The following is a 16021-nucleotide window of genomic DNA, read 5'->3' on the forward strand; positions in this document are numbered from 1 at the left end:
CACCGCTTAGTAGCAAAGCGCAGACTTCACACTAGTGGTCTGGTCCAGGACTGGGGAGCCTCCCAAGGGACAAGGAATTGTATCTACATAGTGGAGCTGTCATGCTTTACACGTATACGGTCTCTCGAGATCAGGCTCTGGCGCCTGTGGTTAAGAAAAGAAAAGGAAGTGGGTAGCAGCAGCAACATTGGGAGAGATGCTTGTGCAAGACCAATTAGAGCTGCTGATGGACAACACCAGAGTAGCTGGGAAACCAGCCCAAGTCAGAGGAAGGGACTTCTTCATAACCTCAGCATACTGCCTGATCTCCATACCCAAGCCTTGGCCAGGAGTGGGATCCTGACAGAGTGGTCCCAAAGCTGGAATGGAGGAAGCAAGTGGTCCCATGGGGTGAAAGAGGCAACTGAGGAGTGTGTGGCCCCAAGGAATGCCACCTTAAATCATGGGGAGGGCAGAAGGCATAGCCTTCATTTTCATCTTCAAATATTCAAGCAGACATTCTGGGGGGTGGGGGGGTGGGACTGCTTGTATGATCAAATTTCCATGTTTTTAAGACGCAGGTGGGAAACCTGCAAAATGCATGCAGCACCTCCCACCCAAAAAAGTGGAGAGAAAAAGAGACAATAGGGAGGGGGGAGGGAGGGAGGGAGGGAGGGAGGGAGGGAGGGAGAGAGAGAGAGAGAGAGAGAGAGAGTTCTCTTGACTGCTAGTATTCAGCTTCTAACTACTTTCCCACCGAATAAATGTGTTCCTCTGCTCTGAAAATGTTGCTCTGCCCAGCTAATAAGAAGCCAATTCCCTAGTCATGGTTTGCTCTGATTCAAAGTTAAATGCCTGAATGAGAGTGTACAGGTTTCAAGATTCACCTGCTCTTTAAGCAGAGATGGGAATAATCCAGAAAGCAACTAGGTTTTAGTCAGTGAAGACTGCAGCTTTGGAAAGGCAGAGCCCCTACTTTCATTGGTTTTAAACAGATTGGTTGCTGAAAAATTTATTTTCCTCCACTTTGTTTTAAAGTGATTTGTGATTTAACACTGTTGCTTTGGTTTTATTTTGTTGTTTCTATTATTATGTGTGTTTTTAAAAAATCCTGTAAGCTGCCTCAGAGAACTCTGATTATTGGGTGGCCTATAAATTGCAAACACAAATTAGGGGGGACGACCCATCCCTTATCAGGCAACATGATTTCAGATTTCATATCTATATCTGTAGCAAACATTCTTGTCAAGCTGGTTTGTGGTTCAATGTTCTTGCTGAACCTCATGTCATGTTTTTAAGGAACACCAAGAACATAGTTGAAGTCACATTTGCAGGGCATGATGATTTGAAGAGGAAGGGAACTTATGTTCAAGCAGGACAAATTTGAGTTAGCCCACTAATTTAGCTGTAATGAGAGCTGAAAGGGTGACTTCTGACTCCTTAATGCAGGCATAGGCAAACTCGGCCCTCCAGGTGTTTTGGGACTACAACTCCCTCATCCCTGACCACTGGTCCTGTTAGCTAGGGATGTTGTAGTCCCAAAACATTTGGCGGGCCACCGAGTTTGCCTATGCCTGCCTTAATGCCTCACTTCCAATTTTTCAGCATTTTTAACAGCCTGTATTCTATGAGGAAGCTGCTGTTTTTTATTTTTGTTTTAAAGTGCATTAAGCTTTTGCTTTCATAGATTTTCACAAGTGATTCCTCAGGAGCTGCATGATGCCCAGCCCAGTTCCAAAGTACTGCTTCAGACTGGTGGTTTTCAGCGTATATTTTGTAGGAAACCCATCAAGGAAATTTGCTATGGCAAAGCAATGAAGCTTCCATTACCTCCCTTTCTTGTATGGCCATTGTTGCATGGGGTTCATTCAACAGTGAACATTCAAAACAATAGCACAGCCTGAAAGGCCTGGCCAGTGGCCTACATAAATATAGAAGGCACCCTAATATCCACTGAAACACAAAAGGACAGGCAAATACCAGCTCCTTATCAGACAAGTCAGTGTGGAAATAAGTCCCTGAAGGAAGGAAGTTTGAAGACCACTGTGCACCAGACTGCAAGTGTCCAAGCTGCCTTCTGGAGGCAAAGCGCCGTTGACTTGGCAGTTGCTTTCCAGCTTGAAAACGTGTTCATACAAGACAGTCGCATAGCTCTGGGTTATTTTTGAAACCACAAATACTGTTCCCTACATGCCCTAATCTCTTAGATCACAGAGCATACAAGAGACACTCGTCCAAGCTTTAACCCCTCCCTTCTCACTGCATGGGATTCAAACTGGGGCTCTTCAAAAGGCAACACTTGGGCCTGGCAGCTGTTCTGGGAAACTTCATCAAAACCGTCATATCGTCTCAAAGCAGCAAACCAACCCGTACCGACTTTCCGTGTGAAAATACGAGAGCACAGGGTGGGGGGGGGAATCAATCCTCTACAGTGGCTTACTGTCAGACCACATCACCTCCTGGTGTTTTTCGTGCATGCCTCAGAAGTTTAGCAGAATGCTTGCAAGTGGGTCTCCTGACCTTCATGGCAGATTACTGAGCTAGAGGACACTGAACATACTAAAAGGCTGTTGAGGCCTTTCTTCACAAGGGCAAGCTGCCAAGTCACAATGATTTTAAAAAAAAAAGTAGTAAAGTTCAGTTCCTTACTCAGAACAAGTAAAGATGTTATCTGGCTAGTTACCATCATAGGAAAGAGAATGGACAACAGACATGCACACACAGCTCAACACAGGAGGTGGCAGCACAAGGAGAGAGCTCAGTCGGTAAAGCATGAGACACTTACCGTTTTTTTCGCCCTATAGGACACACTTTTCCCCCTCCAAAAATGAAGGGGAAATGTGTGTGCGTCCTATGGGGCGAATGCAGGCTTTCACTGAAGCCTGGAGAGTGAGGGGGGTTGGTGCGCACCAACCCCTCTCGCTCTCCAGGCTTCAGGAAGCTATCCGCTAGCTGTGGGAGACGCAGCTCTCAAAGTCGCGCGGCTCTCCCACGGCTAGCGGAGAGCTTGCCGGCACCCAGAAGCTTGGGGCGAGCTGAGCTCAGCACGCCCCAAGCTTCGGGCTTTGCGCAGCGCTCCGCTAGCCGTGGGGCGCTTCCCCCGCCCCAGCCCCACACCTGGGGGGGGGAATACTTTTTTTTTCTTTATTCCCCCCCCCCAAAAAAAACTAGGTGCATCCTATGGGGCGAAAAATACAGTAATCTCAGGGTTGTGGGTTTGAGTCCCATGTTGGGCAAAAGATTCCTGCATTGCATGGGGTTGGACTAGATGACGGGGTATAAATAATAAATTTATTATTATTATTATTATTATTATTATTATTATTATTATTACTACTACTACTACTACTACTACTACCCTCGTAACCCCTTTCAACTCTACAATTCCATGGATTCCACAGAGCCAGTGTAGCAGAGTGGTTAGAGTACTGGACTAGAACCTAGGAGACCAGGGTTCAAATCCCCAATCAGTGTTGAAGCTCAATGAACATACCTTTGCTCAGGCACTCTCTCAGACTAATCTACCTCACACGGTTGTCATGAGGATAAAGATGTGGAAAGGGAAAGAACCATGTATATATACCACCTTGAGCTTCTCGAAGGAAAGGTGGAAAAAATAATCAATATAAATAATAAATAGTTTATTCAACCTTTATTTGCTTGCACAAAGCACAGCAATTTCAGAACTGGCAGTCAAACTCCACGCTTGGAAATTCTACTGGAGCAGCTTTTATGCATCAATGTTAACTGTGCAGGTCACAGGTCAGAACAATACAGCACAGGAAGGAGCCGCTTTTCTATAATCATGTGAGCAAGTCGCTTAATTGTTCACTCCTCTGGCTAAACTTAAGATGCCACATGCATTAGCAGCAAAAAAAAAGCCTGAGGTTATGGGCATTTTAAGCAATCCTGAGTTTTCAGGCATTATTTTTGTTATTGTTAAATTTGTATCCCACCTTTCCACCAAATCATGCTCAAAAACAGCATCAAAACATCCCTTTATTGCTCCTGACGAACTCATGAAACAGAAACATTTCCACGGAAAAACAAAACACTGCACCATTACCACCTGTCCAGCAAGAGCAGTCCAAACTGGGATGGGGCAGGACTGCAGCTGCTCTGAAGTAATTTGCGAATCCTCAGGAGATCCTGAACACAGATCTCCTATGCGTTCTTGGAGATCTTGTTTATCTGTTGAGAAGCCAAAACTGGATGAAGTTGTCCACTGGGCCCAAGCAGCAGGTTTTGCAGAATTTCAGCCTCCCCTAACCCACCCTGCCCTGATGCGTCCTGGGCAATACATCCATTGTTAACATTCGTGAAGTCAGTCGGGCAAGAGAAGCCATCACTCTGCTCCATCAAAAACTTGCAGAGTTTAGAAGCTGTGCAAGTCAGGCTGAAGACACCACTTCTCCCCTTCTAGGCCTCAGTTCTGCAGCCAAAGGCTACCACAACCGATTAATGACAAAGTCACCTACTTCAGGGGTTAGTCAAGGTGGTCAAAATTCTTCCTCTCTGACAGCAATGTCAACCAGCAAAGGAGTATTAGACAAGATAGTCATTTTACATGCCTTTAATCCATGTACTTTAATCTGCAGAATACTGTATACAGTGGAAGGGGGTGAACAGAACTGAAATTGTGCTGATGATGAATACTCTGGGTCAACACTGAGCGAAGGACAGGCAGAGACAGAAACTGACCTGAAGCAGCAGAAGACAGGTAGGAGACCACAGAAGAGGAATGGAAACTATGCTGTGGAGTTTGCGACTATTCAGCTCCATTTTGCCAACTTTTAACAACCCTCTTTCTATCTGAATAGCTAAGATAAATTATCAACCCTGTGTCTCCACAACAAATCAGGGTATTTAAGTCTGGGTGGTTGGGATGCGGGGTTTTTCAATGGAAGCTGATATTCGCAAGATCATACTACACCAAAGCAAGGGGACAGGCCTTTACTGTGGGATCAGTGCTTCTCACACACAGAAGTTTTTCGCAGCATCCACACAATGCCGGTGTCATCAGCCTACTATAATCTGAATCTCCACCCCATTTACCCTTTCTGGGGGATTTACCCTTTCTGGGTGAAATCAATTTTTTTAAAAATGTTGCCATTGACCTATTTGTAGCCTTAAGCCCCCATCTGAAAACACCCATTTGACTGTAAACCTATGCCACCATTAGGCAAACAAGAAAAGAGAAGGTTAAGTCTGGGGTCCTCCATGCCGCACTTGCAGACATCGGAACACCCAACTCTTGGTGCCCATCTGGCAACTGCAACCACTACCTACTTTGTTGTTGTTGTTCCTATTTTTTTACACTTCAGCAGCAGCAGCAGCAGCTGCACTGGCTGGAAAGAGAACTGCCGGCTGCCGGCTGCCAGCTGCCCCACCTCTCCCTTTCCATTTCCCAGAACACCTTTGGGTCCCATGTAAGCCCAGAGGCATTCTTCACTGGAAAGGAAGAAAGATGATGCAGCAGCCTTCTTTTGAAACTTCTCAGGGGAAAAAAGCCACTGCCTGCTAAATCTCTGAGATTGGAGAGTGGGCGGCAGATTCCTTTTTTTAGGTTGATACAAGAGAAAGCAAGCATGAATGTGTCAACTTTTAAAAAATCTGTTTGAGGGTATTTTGCCTGCTCTTTGGGTGTGTTTCTCCGAGGGGGGTGTATGTGCATGTGTCTGCTTTATTTGTTTTGGGGGGCATGTTGCCCATTTTACATGTTTTAGGTTTTTTTGTTTGTGGTGGGTAAGTTCTGGCTGTTTTTCCTGTGTGAAATGATGATGATGATGATGATATTTATTTCTACCCCGCCCATCTGGCTGGGTTTCCCCAGCCGCTCTGGGCAGCTCCCAACAGAATATCGAAACATAAGAAAACGTCAAACATTAAAAACTTCCCTAAACAGGGCTGCCTTCAGATGTCTTCTAAAAGTCAGATAGTTGTTTATTTCTTGGACATCTGATGGGAGGGCGTTCCACAGGGCGGGCGCCACAACCGAAAAGGCCCTCTGTCTGGTTCCCTGTAACCTCACTTCTCGCAGTGAGGGAACCGCCAGAAGGCCCTCAGAGCTGGACCTCAGTGTCCGGGGTGAACAATGCTAGTGGAGACGCTCCTTCAGGTATACTGGGTATTTTGTGGTGACCATGACAGTTTTAGATTTCCAAATATGACCCCAGGCCACACACAAAAAAACTGGTAAGCCCTAGGTTTATCTATTTATTTAGTAAGATTTATACACCATGCAAGTATTTGAATCTTGATATAGAGCCCTGAAGCCCCTGGCTCTACACCTGTGAACCAATCACTGCTACCTGTATGCGCAACAGAAAAATGCTGTTCATACAGTCAGGGTCTTCTCGGCAATGGAAAGCATGAACCCACAGCTGTGCAACTGCAAGGCTCATTTTCATGCTGCAGTGACAACAGGATTCACTGTCACAACGGGAAGGAATGAAGAGTACCTCATAGTACCGGCATCAGAGATGCCATCTTATTATAGTTAGGCCTCATCTAGCACCTTAGTGAGACTCCTCATACACACACTCAAGAATTCTTCACAAGAGTCCTGCAGAGCTAGCTTAGTATCATCCCCACATTGAAGGTGGAGGATACTGCAGAGGAGGACTAATGGAGTGGCTTGCTTATGATCGCTTAGCACACGGCAAGAGGTAACATGTGAATGGGGACTTTTCACCCAGAAAATAGCCATCACGCTGAGCTCTCAATATACTTCCTCTTGAGGCCAAAAAGACCACAAGCGCCACAAGCTCCTTACAATTATCACCACACATTCAGCGGCACATTTTTGGAAGGTTTATTGGAAAGAACATTTTCAGCCTTTTCCCTTTCAACTGAAGGGACAAAAGCAGATGAGCAGAGTCCTCTAGAAAAATTCTGCTCACCCCTGAATCCCAAGGCCAAGTCTGTACAACTCTAAATCTCGCTTTAGAGACTGCATTGTCACTCGGAACGACAGCAGTGTCTCAAAGAGCTATGGTAAAAGCATGTCTTCACCATGTTTCTCAAGAATGAGCACATGTCCACCCCTCCAGCGTCGCTTTAACAGATTCTATATCATGGCAGAATCATTGCCACCATCTGCCCTAGAATGCCAAGCAGAATGCTCCTACCTGAGTCTCTGGCGGGGGTCGGAGGGAGTCCCAGTCCGCCTGGCAGTACCATAGTCTGGCATGGTGCCGTAATCGAGGTCATCATATCCCATGCTGCGCTGGTCGTCCTCCAACCCGTAAGGCTCTGGGTGGAAGCGGTTCAAGTCCATGTTGCTTCCCCCTACCCGCACCTGCGGCTGAGGCCCATAGACATCCTGCCGACTGGGGGCCCGGTAGCCGTCCATGGAGGGGCGGTAGCGCTCGTCGATGCGTGTCACGCGGGACAGGCTGCCGTAGTTGTGCTCGCTGCCGTGGTAGCTGTCCTCGTACGGGCGGCCGTAGCCGTCTGGGTAGTGGTAGTTTCGCGGGAGGGTAGCTGTGCCCGGCTGGCTCATGTAGGCCCCAGGGCCGCCATTGGTGTTTTTCCTGAAGTTCCTATCCATGGTCTGGATGTAGTTGTTGGGGACTGGAGAGCCATCCACAGGCAGTCCGTCGGGGCCAACAGGAACTTGCTGCACTGTGCGCGTGGTCATGGTCTTCACAACCTTCTTCACCTACACAACAGTAACGGGAGCTGTTAGGCACCTGCCAGCGCCTTTGACCCCAAAGTAGTCAGTGCTAAGCTGGAATCACTGATTTCTTTGTGGTATTTCCCCATTACTTCCACATGGTCTTGCTCTTTTTACCCTCCGTGGCTCTTGTTCTGGGCCGTCTTTCTAGACAGCGGGGTAGCTAATGTGGCACCCTCCAGATGCTGGACTACAACTCCCATCATCCTTTGCCATTAGCCATGATGTAAGCGGGAAGCTCAACACCACATGGTGGTACACCTTTCATAAAGCTTTGCAGGTGCTTGCAAAACTTGTGCACTGCAGGCGAGTTAAGTCCAACCCTAAATGTTTTCTTGCTGAGAGAACTGGCAGAGCTGCAGTTCTCAGAATCCTGCTTCTGGGACACTTTGGTTAAGCACAATGCAATATTGCCCATTGGTTAAGCCTGGCTAAGCTATTAGGAGCTGGTGGCAGAATCACATGCTCCCTCCTTCCTGCCCAGCTTATATCCTGCTCCTCTGTTAAAATGGTTACCTTGGTGAGTTCTGTCTGCTGTCTACATCACCACCAATAAACATGAATGGCAGTTAGGCTAGGCAGGTTGAATTCATGCTCCCAGAAATGAGGGAGGGGAGCGAGTGCAATCCTGCAGACCTCCCTCTACTGGTGAATTAAGTTGCCTTCACTGTGCCTGCATAGACTTTTGGGGATAACAAACGAAGCAGTGAAAACTACTTTAGATCACTGCATAGAGGCAGCTGCCACTAATGGAAATTTAAAACACCGCTTGTTTGGGTGTTCTAAGCCCCAGTGGTTCTTTGCTGTCGAGTGTCTGGTACACACAAGCCTAATCTCTTCCCAACCCAGCTACTAAATAAGGGGCACATTTCACAACATCAGAACCTGCAATTCTTCTCAAGCCTCTCACCGTGGTCTCTGTACGGCGAGTTTTCCCATCATCAGAGGTCTCCACCGAAATAACTGACATGGCACCCTCGGGATCCTCCTCCATAGTGTAGGTCTCTTCCACAATCTGTCCTGGGTCTTGCATCCTGGGAATGGTGCTGTATATGAGGTGACTGTGGTCCTAAGGAGACGGAGATACAGATCAGCAGCAGCCCAATTCTGCCCAGACAATTCTGCACACTTCCCATAAGCCAGGCACAACCTGCCAAGTTCCCTTTAATACCCAGTCTCTCTCTCAGGAAGCGCATACACAAAAAGGGTTTTTTTTCTCTTTAGACATTGCTATTTAAGGCTTTTGAACCCAAGTTCCAGTTCAAACCACAGTAAATTCATGCAACAAAATAGGACGTCAACCACTGAGTGGCTTTCCATTCAACGCAAGAGTAGGAGAGAAAGTGACTCAGACTTCCTCTCCACGTGCATAACAGTTTCTCAACATTTTATGGAGGAAAAACGTAGGCCCATCCCACCCACCACAGGCTACAGATTGGAGAACCTCAAAGAATCCAGCCCGAAATTTCACATCAGGTTAGATCCCCTTGAAAAAAGCAACAACACCTTCAGCAAATTAGTGCCACCTGCCAGAAAGAAGTTTTCAGTTCCGTTCTTTACCTGTGGTCCGTTGAGTTTCAGTTCAGAGAATTTCTGTCTCTCCAGGTCAGCATTGCCCAAGAAACGGCCGTTCTGTAAAAGAAAATAGTGGTGCATTTGTGTCCACAATCAGGGGAAATAAGGGGGGGGGGGAGTGGAAGTCACCTGTGGCAAGTTCAGCCCTGGTTGAGTTTATGGCTCACCATAAAGTGAAGAAGCTAGAAGGCTGGTCTGGCGCAATTAGCAAGTAACACGATACATATAGGTTGCAGAGTGTTAGGTAGCTCCTTAAGAGGTTTACGCTTCCTCACAGGTGGAGCGAGAAACGGACAAGTTCTCCTGTCCATCTATGAAACCCAATGCAGGGAGAGAATGCAGAATGCAGAGAGAACTAAAAAAGACTGCATGCTGCCATAACCCAAAAGGCACCAAGAGCTCTTAACTAAGGGAGCTAACTAAAGCACATGGAAGATCACCTTGAGAAAACAGTTCAGAGACTGGGAAAAGCAGCCCATGGCCACAACAGCTCCAAAGTCTCAAGTCCCATCTCCATCCTACAAAAAGAACGAGGGTGACCCATCTCAGCAGACCTCTCCCCTCCAGAGTGAAAAGGAATTAAATGCAGGATCTTCCAAGTAGAGCACTCAAGTTCAACACCACCTTGCAGACCCCTGCAGCTCTGTTCTTGTGTGCATCCCAAACAGTTTCCATCCCTGTTGGGGTAGAACTTCTGAACTAAACAGGACTCAAAATAGCAACCGCAAGCTTAATAAGTATCCTTTGGCGCTGTCTACTTCCTCAACCCTACCCCTGAGGTTGAGAAGTACAAAACGCAAATAGCTAGCAGTAATCAAACAGAAAGGGAAAGGCAAGATGAGCTTGGCTTAAAAGCCTCAAAAAAAAAGTCATCTGGGGGTTTTCTCCACATCTACCTGAGACATTTCCTTCATGCTACTTCATCCTGGTGTGTCTGAATTTGAGGGCACTTTGCTATCAAAGAACGAGGGTTGCCATTATGAGCAGCTAGGGCAAGGAAGTTTTGATTGTTCTACAGCAGCTTAAATGAAGAACTCTGGCTTATTATTATTTTTTACACCAAGATCCCCATATCCAGGATGTTCTCTAGAAAGCACTACAGCAGCTAACTCCACTTTTGCTGGGCATCCCTTTACACAGATACACACTCTGAACCATCAGTAATCAATACAAGCACACACTGGCCCACTTCAAGCCTAACATTAAGGCAAACCATGAGGGAATGGGTTTGGGGGTACTCTGGGCAAAAATCACAGGTGGTTTGCTCCTGTCCTGCTGCTGTTACCCAGAGTTAAGCCATGGTTTGGCCTAGCATTACATCAAACCACAAGTTGTAGCCAAGGTTTGTTTATGACTTACCACGCATGGCTCATCTGGAGTGAGGTAAAGCATGAGCCTGGTCTTGAAGGTCCCAATAAGCCAAGCCATGGCTTAGTTCTTAGTAGTGTGGCAGTGGCAGTAGGACTAGAATAAATGTGAAGTGGCCGCACGTTCTGCTCTGAGTACCTGCAGGCTCACTCATCCACACTTCAATGTGTTTGGGCTTAGTGTTATAGGTGAACCAGACTTCTAAGTATGGTATGATATACTACTGGTCTTCAGGAGTTAAAATGAGAATAGGAAGGAGAGAATCAGAGTTGGAAGGGACCCTGGGGCTTAACTAGTCCAACCCTCTACAATGGAGGAATTACAGCTAAAGAATCCCTGACAGATGGCCAGCCAACCTCTGCTTAGAAGCCTCCAATGAAAGGAGAGTCCACCACTTTCCATGAGGTGGACTCCTATAAAGGAGGGTCTGTCTCCCAAGGAGAAGCACTCCAGTTTCTACTTCAACATGGATGGTGGTTTTTATTTCATATGACACTAGGCACTGTGAAAGCAAAATCTAGCCACTCACTCAACATTGGTTGCTCAACCTCTCCATGACACCATGTAATGGGATAAGGGGTTGCTTGTGCGTAAGCGCTAAAACGCTCCCAGTTTTATAGTCAGTTTTTAAACTCTCCCTAACCGCACAGCCATAAGTGCGTGGCTGCCTTAATCACTGGCAGAATCCGTCAGTGGGCGTTTCCTGAATTTCTTCCAACATAAAAGTTCCTTGACAGAAAGTCTCCTCCTTGATTCCCTGCGTGACAGCTTTCTGCGCAGAGTGGGCGTTCCAAGGGGAGGTCCTGAGCTCTCACCACTGGCCTCGCTTGAAGCGTCTCTGAGCCTAACCTCCGACGCTGTCTCCTCCTCCCCTCCTTCTTCAGCGGAAACTCTCCCTCTCCCCCTGCTGGTTCCTTCCTCAGCATCTGAGGGTCTCCCAGCATCCGAGAGCCTCTCCACCCCCCTGAGCTCCGATGGCAGTTCCCTGACACACCACTTCCTAAACAGAGCTGTTGTCTAGGGTTAGCCGCTGAACAGGCACTGGCCTGTAGACCCAGCTATGCAAAGTGCAGAATGTCATAGCCCTTGGGCCAAGTTGCCCCGCAAACCATCCCCGACAGAAGCCACACTACCAAGGCGGCACTCCAGCAGGCACCACTTGAGTCCAGAAGCTGACAAGCATCCTGCTTGCCCACCTCACCTGAGGTGATTTTACCTGGTGCCGGCGGGTGAGGGTGCCGTTGGCCATGGTCTGGCTGGCATCCTGCGGGGAGACGCGGACGCGCTCCAGCTGTGCAGAGACATGGCGCCGCTCCTCCTCCAGTGCCCGCGTCAGCTTCTCAAACTGCGCCTCCTGCTCTTTGACGGAGGCAAGTATACTGGCAGTCGACTCCACTTCCGAGTCATCCATGGTTGTGAAGGCCCCGCACGGGGGGAGGGCGGGTGCAAGGCAGGGAGATGCCACGGGGTTGGAGGGAACGGACGTCACACAGAAAAGGGGGCTGGAGGGGAGAAGGGAGCCCCTCACTTCACACACAAGAGTTGGGGAGAAAGTAAGAAGAGAAAGATTTAGGTCACAGAAGAGAGAATTTGTTGCGTTGATTAAAAAAAAATTAAACTTGGGGAAAGACCAGAGTTTTGCTTCATTTTCCCCTCCCACAAATCAACAAAGCAGGAGGAGGAGACGACAAATTTTCTCCCTCCTAGCCTCCCCAAGGCAAACAAGTGCAAAAGGAAATTCGATTCACAAGGGTGCTCCTTCAGGAGAGAAGTGGCCATGGCAAATTATGTTTCATGGCTTCTTTTCTGCAGGCTCTTGTGAAAAGTGCAGGCCAGATTCTGGGAAGGATAGACCCAGGTTTCTGGCACCCACAGAAGTTTGAGGGACAGTTTTAATGGTAATACTCAGGATTTTAACCAGTGGTCCTACTGGGGGTGGCTATGATTTCCCTCTAGGCTGACTATGGCCTTTTCTATACTTCCCCTGCAATTTAGCTCACTTGCTCCCAACAAATCCCTCACATTATGTGGACGGTGTACCCTTCTAACATGAAGCACTTGGTTGAATCCCACTCTGAGCAGGAAACAACAAGCAGGAGAAAGGAGATTAGTGTGTGGGTTATTTAGAAGCTACCTGGTATATGTTGCCTTTGCAAGCTTAGCTCTGTGTGCCTTTTAATGCATAGGCGAGGGAACCCTGGCCAGGGAACAGGAGTTTGGTCTATGTCTCCAGCACTAACGTTTTTCCTGTAATGCAAGACTGGTCCAAATAGCCCTGGCTTTTAAACACAGAGCAACCATTTGTTAATCCTCAGGAGTGACACTCTCAGTAGTGCCACACGCTCCCAAGATTTGTCTCATATCTACTAAGACCAGGACTTGTTCAGTGTGGCGGCACAAACCCCTTGGAATGCACCCCCAATGAACATCAGTCAGGCACCTACGGTATTGGCATTTAGGAGCCTGCTTAAAAGCTCATCTGCTCATCCAGGCTTTCCCCTGGGAAATGATCCAATTATGTATTTGAGGTATTAAGCTGATCTTCTGGTTTGTGATGCATTTTGTATTGGTTTTTTTGTATTGTATATAGTTTTACTGCTCATCTTATGCTGCCCACTGCCATGGCTTTTTTCCTTAATGTTGGCAGAATAGATTTTTTTGCAAATAAATCTTAGCGATCCCTCAATACTGCCCTATTAATCCTGAAGAGGTCGTCGCAAGAGCCGCCTCCTATTTAACATGTGGCCTTTTGATATGGCTGCAATTTCCAAATTCCACTGCATCAGCACTTACAGATCTGACTGGCCTGTCTAGAGCCCAGGTCCTTGTCTCCTAAACAGGAAACTGCCTGTCAGTTATGTTCTTGTGCATTCCTGTCAGGGTGCAATAGCCTTTAATTCCTCAATGTCATGTCACAGCTGGGAACAAGAAGTTAAGTTCCATCTTCCCCAACCAGGTGCCCTCCAGATGTTTTTGGACTACAGTTCCCATCAACCCCAATTGTTGGCCATGCTAGTTGGGGCTAATGGCAGTTGTGGTCCAAAACATCTGGAACGCACCAAGCTGGGGGAGGCCAAGTTCGGTTGCTTTGTGACCTACCAACACAGTGATTATATACTGGGCAGAAAGATACCAAGAGCCAGCGCCAGAAAGGTGGGCAGAGAAGGATGAAACTCACTCTCATTTTTCCAAAGCTCCAGTGTTAATGGCTTTTTCAAACACATGATGGGAAACAGCAACATTACATATAATACATCTATGTGTACATATAATATGTCTGGCCATATGCGGTTGTCAAATGCTCATCAACAATACACATCTAGAAGGTTGCTACCACCATGGAGACAGCAGAGCTCTGTCTTATCTGGTTAAATCTGCCCAAGGTATTTTGAGGACACAGCGTGCATTTCCTTGGCTGCAGCATTACATATGTGAATGGCATTTCAGCAGTAAAGGGTTGGGAAGCAGTACAGCTTCTTAAAACCCTCAGACTTATTTTACAGCGAAATCTATCTCCAAAGTGCAAGATATTCCTTCAAGCCATTTCCCTCCAAGAGCTGTTTCCTTTACCACCTTTTATCAGCTGAAAACCGCAGGTGTGGAGCTACAGGCTTTAATGTGGTTGTCAGCAATCGTTTCATGGCTAACAAGATGGGAAAGGGGAGCAAGGTGTTCTGCAAATCATATGCCACTGTGCTAGAGAACAGGGCACTGGCATAGGCCCAACAGGAATGTCTTGAGACAGAATCTACTTAATAAATCCATAAAGCTGTGTTTGACTTTTAAAGCAACCCGTGCACAAAAGTGTGGTTGGAATTGGGGAGGCAGGAGGGAGTTAATGCCCACATTTGTACTCTACCTGGGGGCTTTTGATCTCCTTACCATGGGAGGAAATTCAAAAATTTTAAAATGGTCAGTTCAAGAGAAAAATAGAGCCCGCCACCCATAATGGAAGAGAACAAAATTACATTTAAGATTGATTTTTCACACCATACACACCTGTGAAGGAAGGCCGGTCTGAACTGATTGGCTAAGGCACAGCTTGGTCTAAGTGCAGAAAATCATGGAAGAAGCAGCCCAGCCACCAACAGCAAGGAAGCAGGAGGGAAAAGGCTGCAGAGACAGCAGAAAGGGGATTCAATATATGTGTGATTTTAAAAAATAAAAAAGGAACAAAGCACAAGAGGCATGTAAAGAAGGATCTATAATCAAACCAGTATTTATTCATTTTTTAAAAAAAACAACAACACTGTACCTATCTTCCACACCCCTCTAGATACTTTGGACCACAACTCGCTGGCTGGAGTTGGAAAAGACTACAATGAACCATTCCACCATTTCTCCCAAAGTGGAATTACAAGTGGTTTACAAAAGCACTTCTTAAAATGGAATGGTCACATTAACTGGTATAGCACTGCTACAATGGAAAAGAAAGCTCAGGTTTGCCCAACTGGATTACAGGGAATAAATGTGGTTTAGGATTTTTAAGGACATTTCTGGCTCACAAGGTAACCTTCCAAAAGACAGCTAACAAGGCACACAGAAATTGGGAAAATACAAATAGAACTATTCTGCACACAAGTTGCCAACTCAGTGGGCCAACTAGTATTAAGATCTAGCAAACAGCTTCCTCCAGCACTTAACATCCCACCTCAGGAAAGCCTTGCCCAAGCACGTCAGAATTGTATATTTTTTTAAAAAAGAAAAAATCCCAGGGGGTGGGGAAATCAAGGTAGGGACGGCGTGCTTGGACTAGTCTGGCCTCCAAGACACATCTCGCCTCAACCCACTTTCCCACGGTGCTGGTGACACACAACACCAGGCCCTAGACATGATTTACATACAAGGCCATGGGCACTGACAATCTGAGGCAGGAGGGATCTCTTTGGATAGATTCATAATAGTGCAAAGAAAAGCAGCACAATCCCATGACCATTATCTGGAACACACAAACTGTATTTTGCAGTCATCCAACAGCTCCACTCACATCTTTGCCGAAGTCTTTCTTGCCCACTAAACAGTCCTATGCACAAGCCCCAATGTGAAATTAAAATCCTAAAAAGCACTGTTGCTCCATTAACTGGATGCTACAATTAAGCAGGCAGGCAAGAGATGTACCTCATTAGTCATTTACTGGTAGCATTCCGAAAAAGTAGCCTTTCTAGAAGACCATCAGTTACGGAAATGTGGTTAGCGAGAACACGAGGAACAAGTTCGTGTAATCGCCATTAGATTAATTCAGCCTTAAATGTTTTGTGCTGAATGGCTACAGTTCCTGAATATGCAGATGTTATGCTTTCACAAGAAATTTAGATGCGAACTTGTGTCACAACACTCTGGGCTACAACAAGAGGACACACCACTTCTCATTGAGTCATATTTTTAGTCACATGTTAGGAATTGCTTATTTGACAACTGAAC

The 16021-nt window shown here is 46.7% G+C and overlaps 1 protein-coding gene and 1 long non-coding RNA gene across 11 annotated transcripts in view; one reads left to right on the top strand and one right to left on the bottom strand.

The window, feature by feature from the left end:
- Positions 1-16021, bottom strand: part of CTNND1 (catenin delta 1) — a 57407-nt gene that overhangs the window by 16049 nt on the left and 25337 nt on the right. For 6 of the 10 annotated variants that reach the window (XM_081877342.1, XM_081877338.1, XM_081877343.1 and 3 more), the window contains exons 2-6: positions 14600-14713; positions 11817-12127; positions 9218-9289; positions 8568-8726; positions 7110-7642 (exon numbers count right to left, since the gene is read on the bottom strand). In XM_081877342.1, coding sequence (XP_081733468.1) covers positions 7110-7642; positions 8568-8726; positions 9218-9289; positions 11817-12011 — 959 coding nt within the window. In that variant the 5' untranslated portion in view covers positions 12012-12127; positions 14600-14713. The remainder of the gene's footprint in view (positions 1-7109; positions 7643-8567; positions 8727-9217; positions 9290-11816; positions 12128-14599; positions 14714-16021) is intronic. The other 4 variants (XM_081877346.1, XM_081877339.1, XM_081877347.1 and 1 more) reach the window with 2 other exon arrangements.
- LOC309351114 lies at positions 1548-9855 on the top strand. Its single transcript, XR_014160695.1, has 3 exons — positions 1548-2744; positions 4578-4699; positions 9510-9855. It is a non-coding gene; the product is annotated as an uncharacterized lncRNA (long non-coding RNA).

The sequence above is a fragment of the Podarcis erhardii genome (assembly GCF_964252035.2).
Source record: "Podarcis erhardii genome assembly, chromosome: 1".
Taxonomy (NCBI): domain Eukaryota; kingdom Metazoa; phylum Chordata; class Lepidosauria; order Squamata; family Lacertidae; genus Podarcis; species Podarcis erhardii.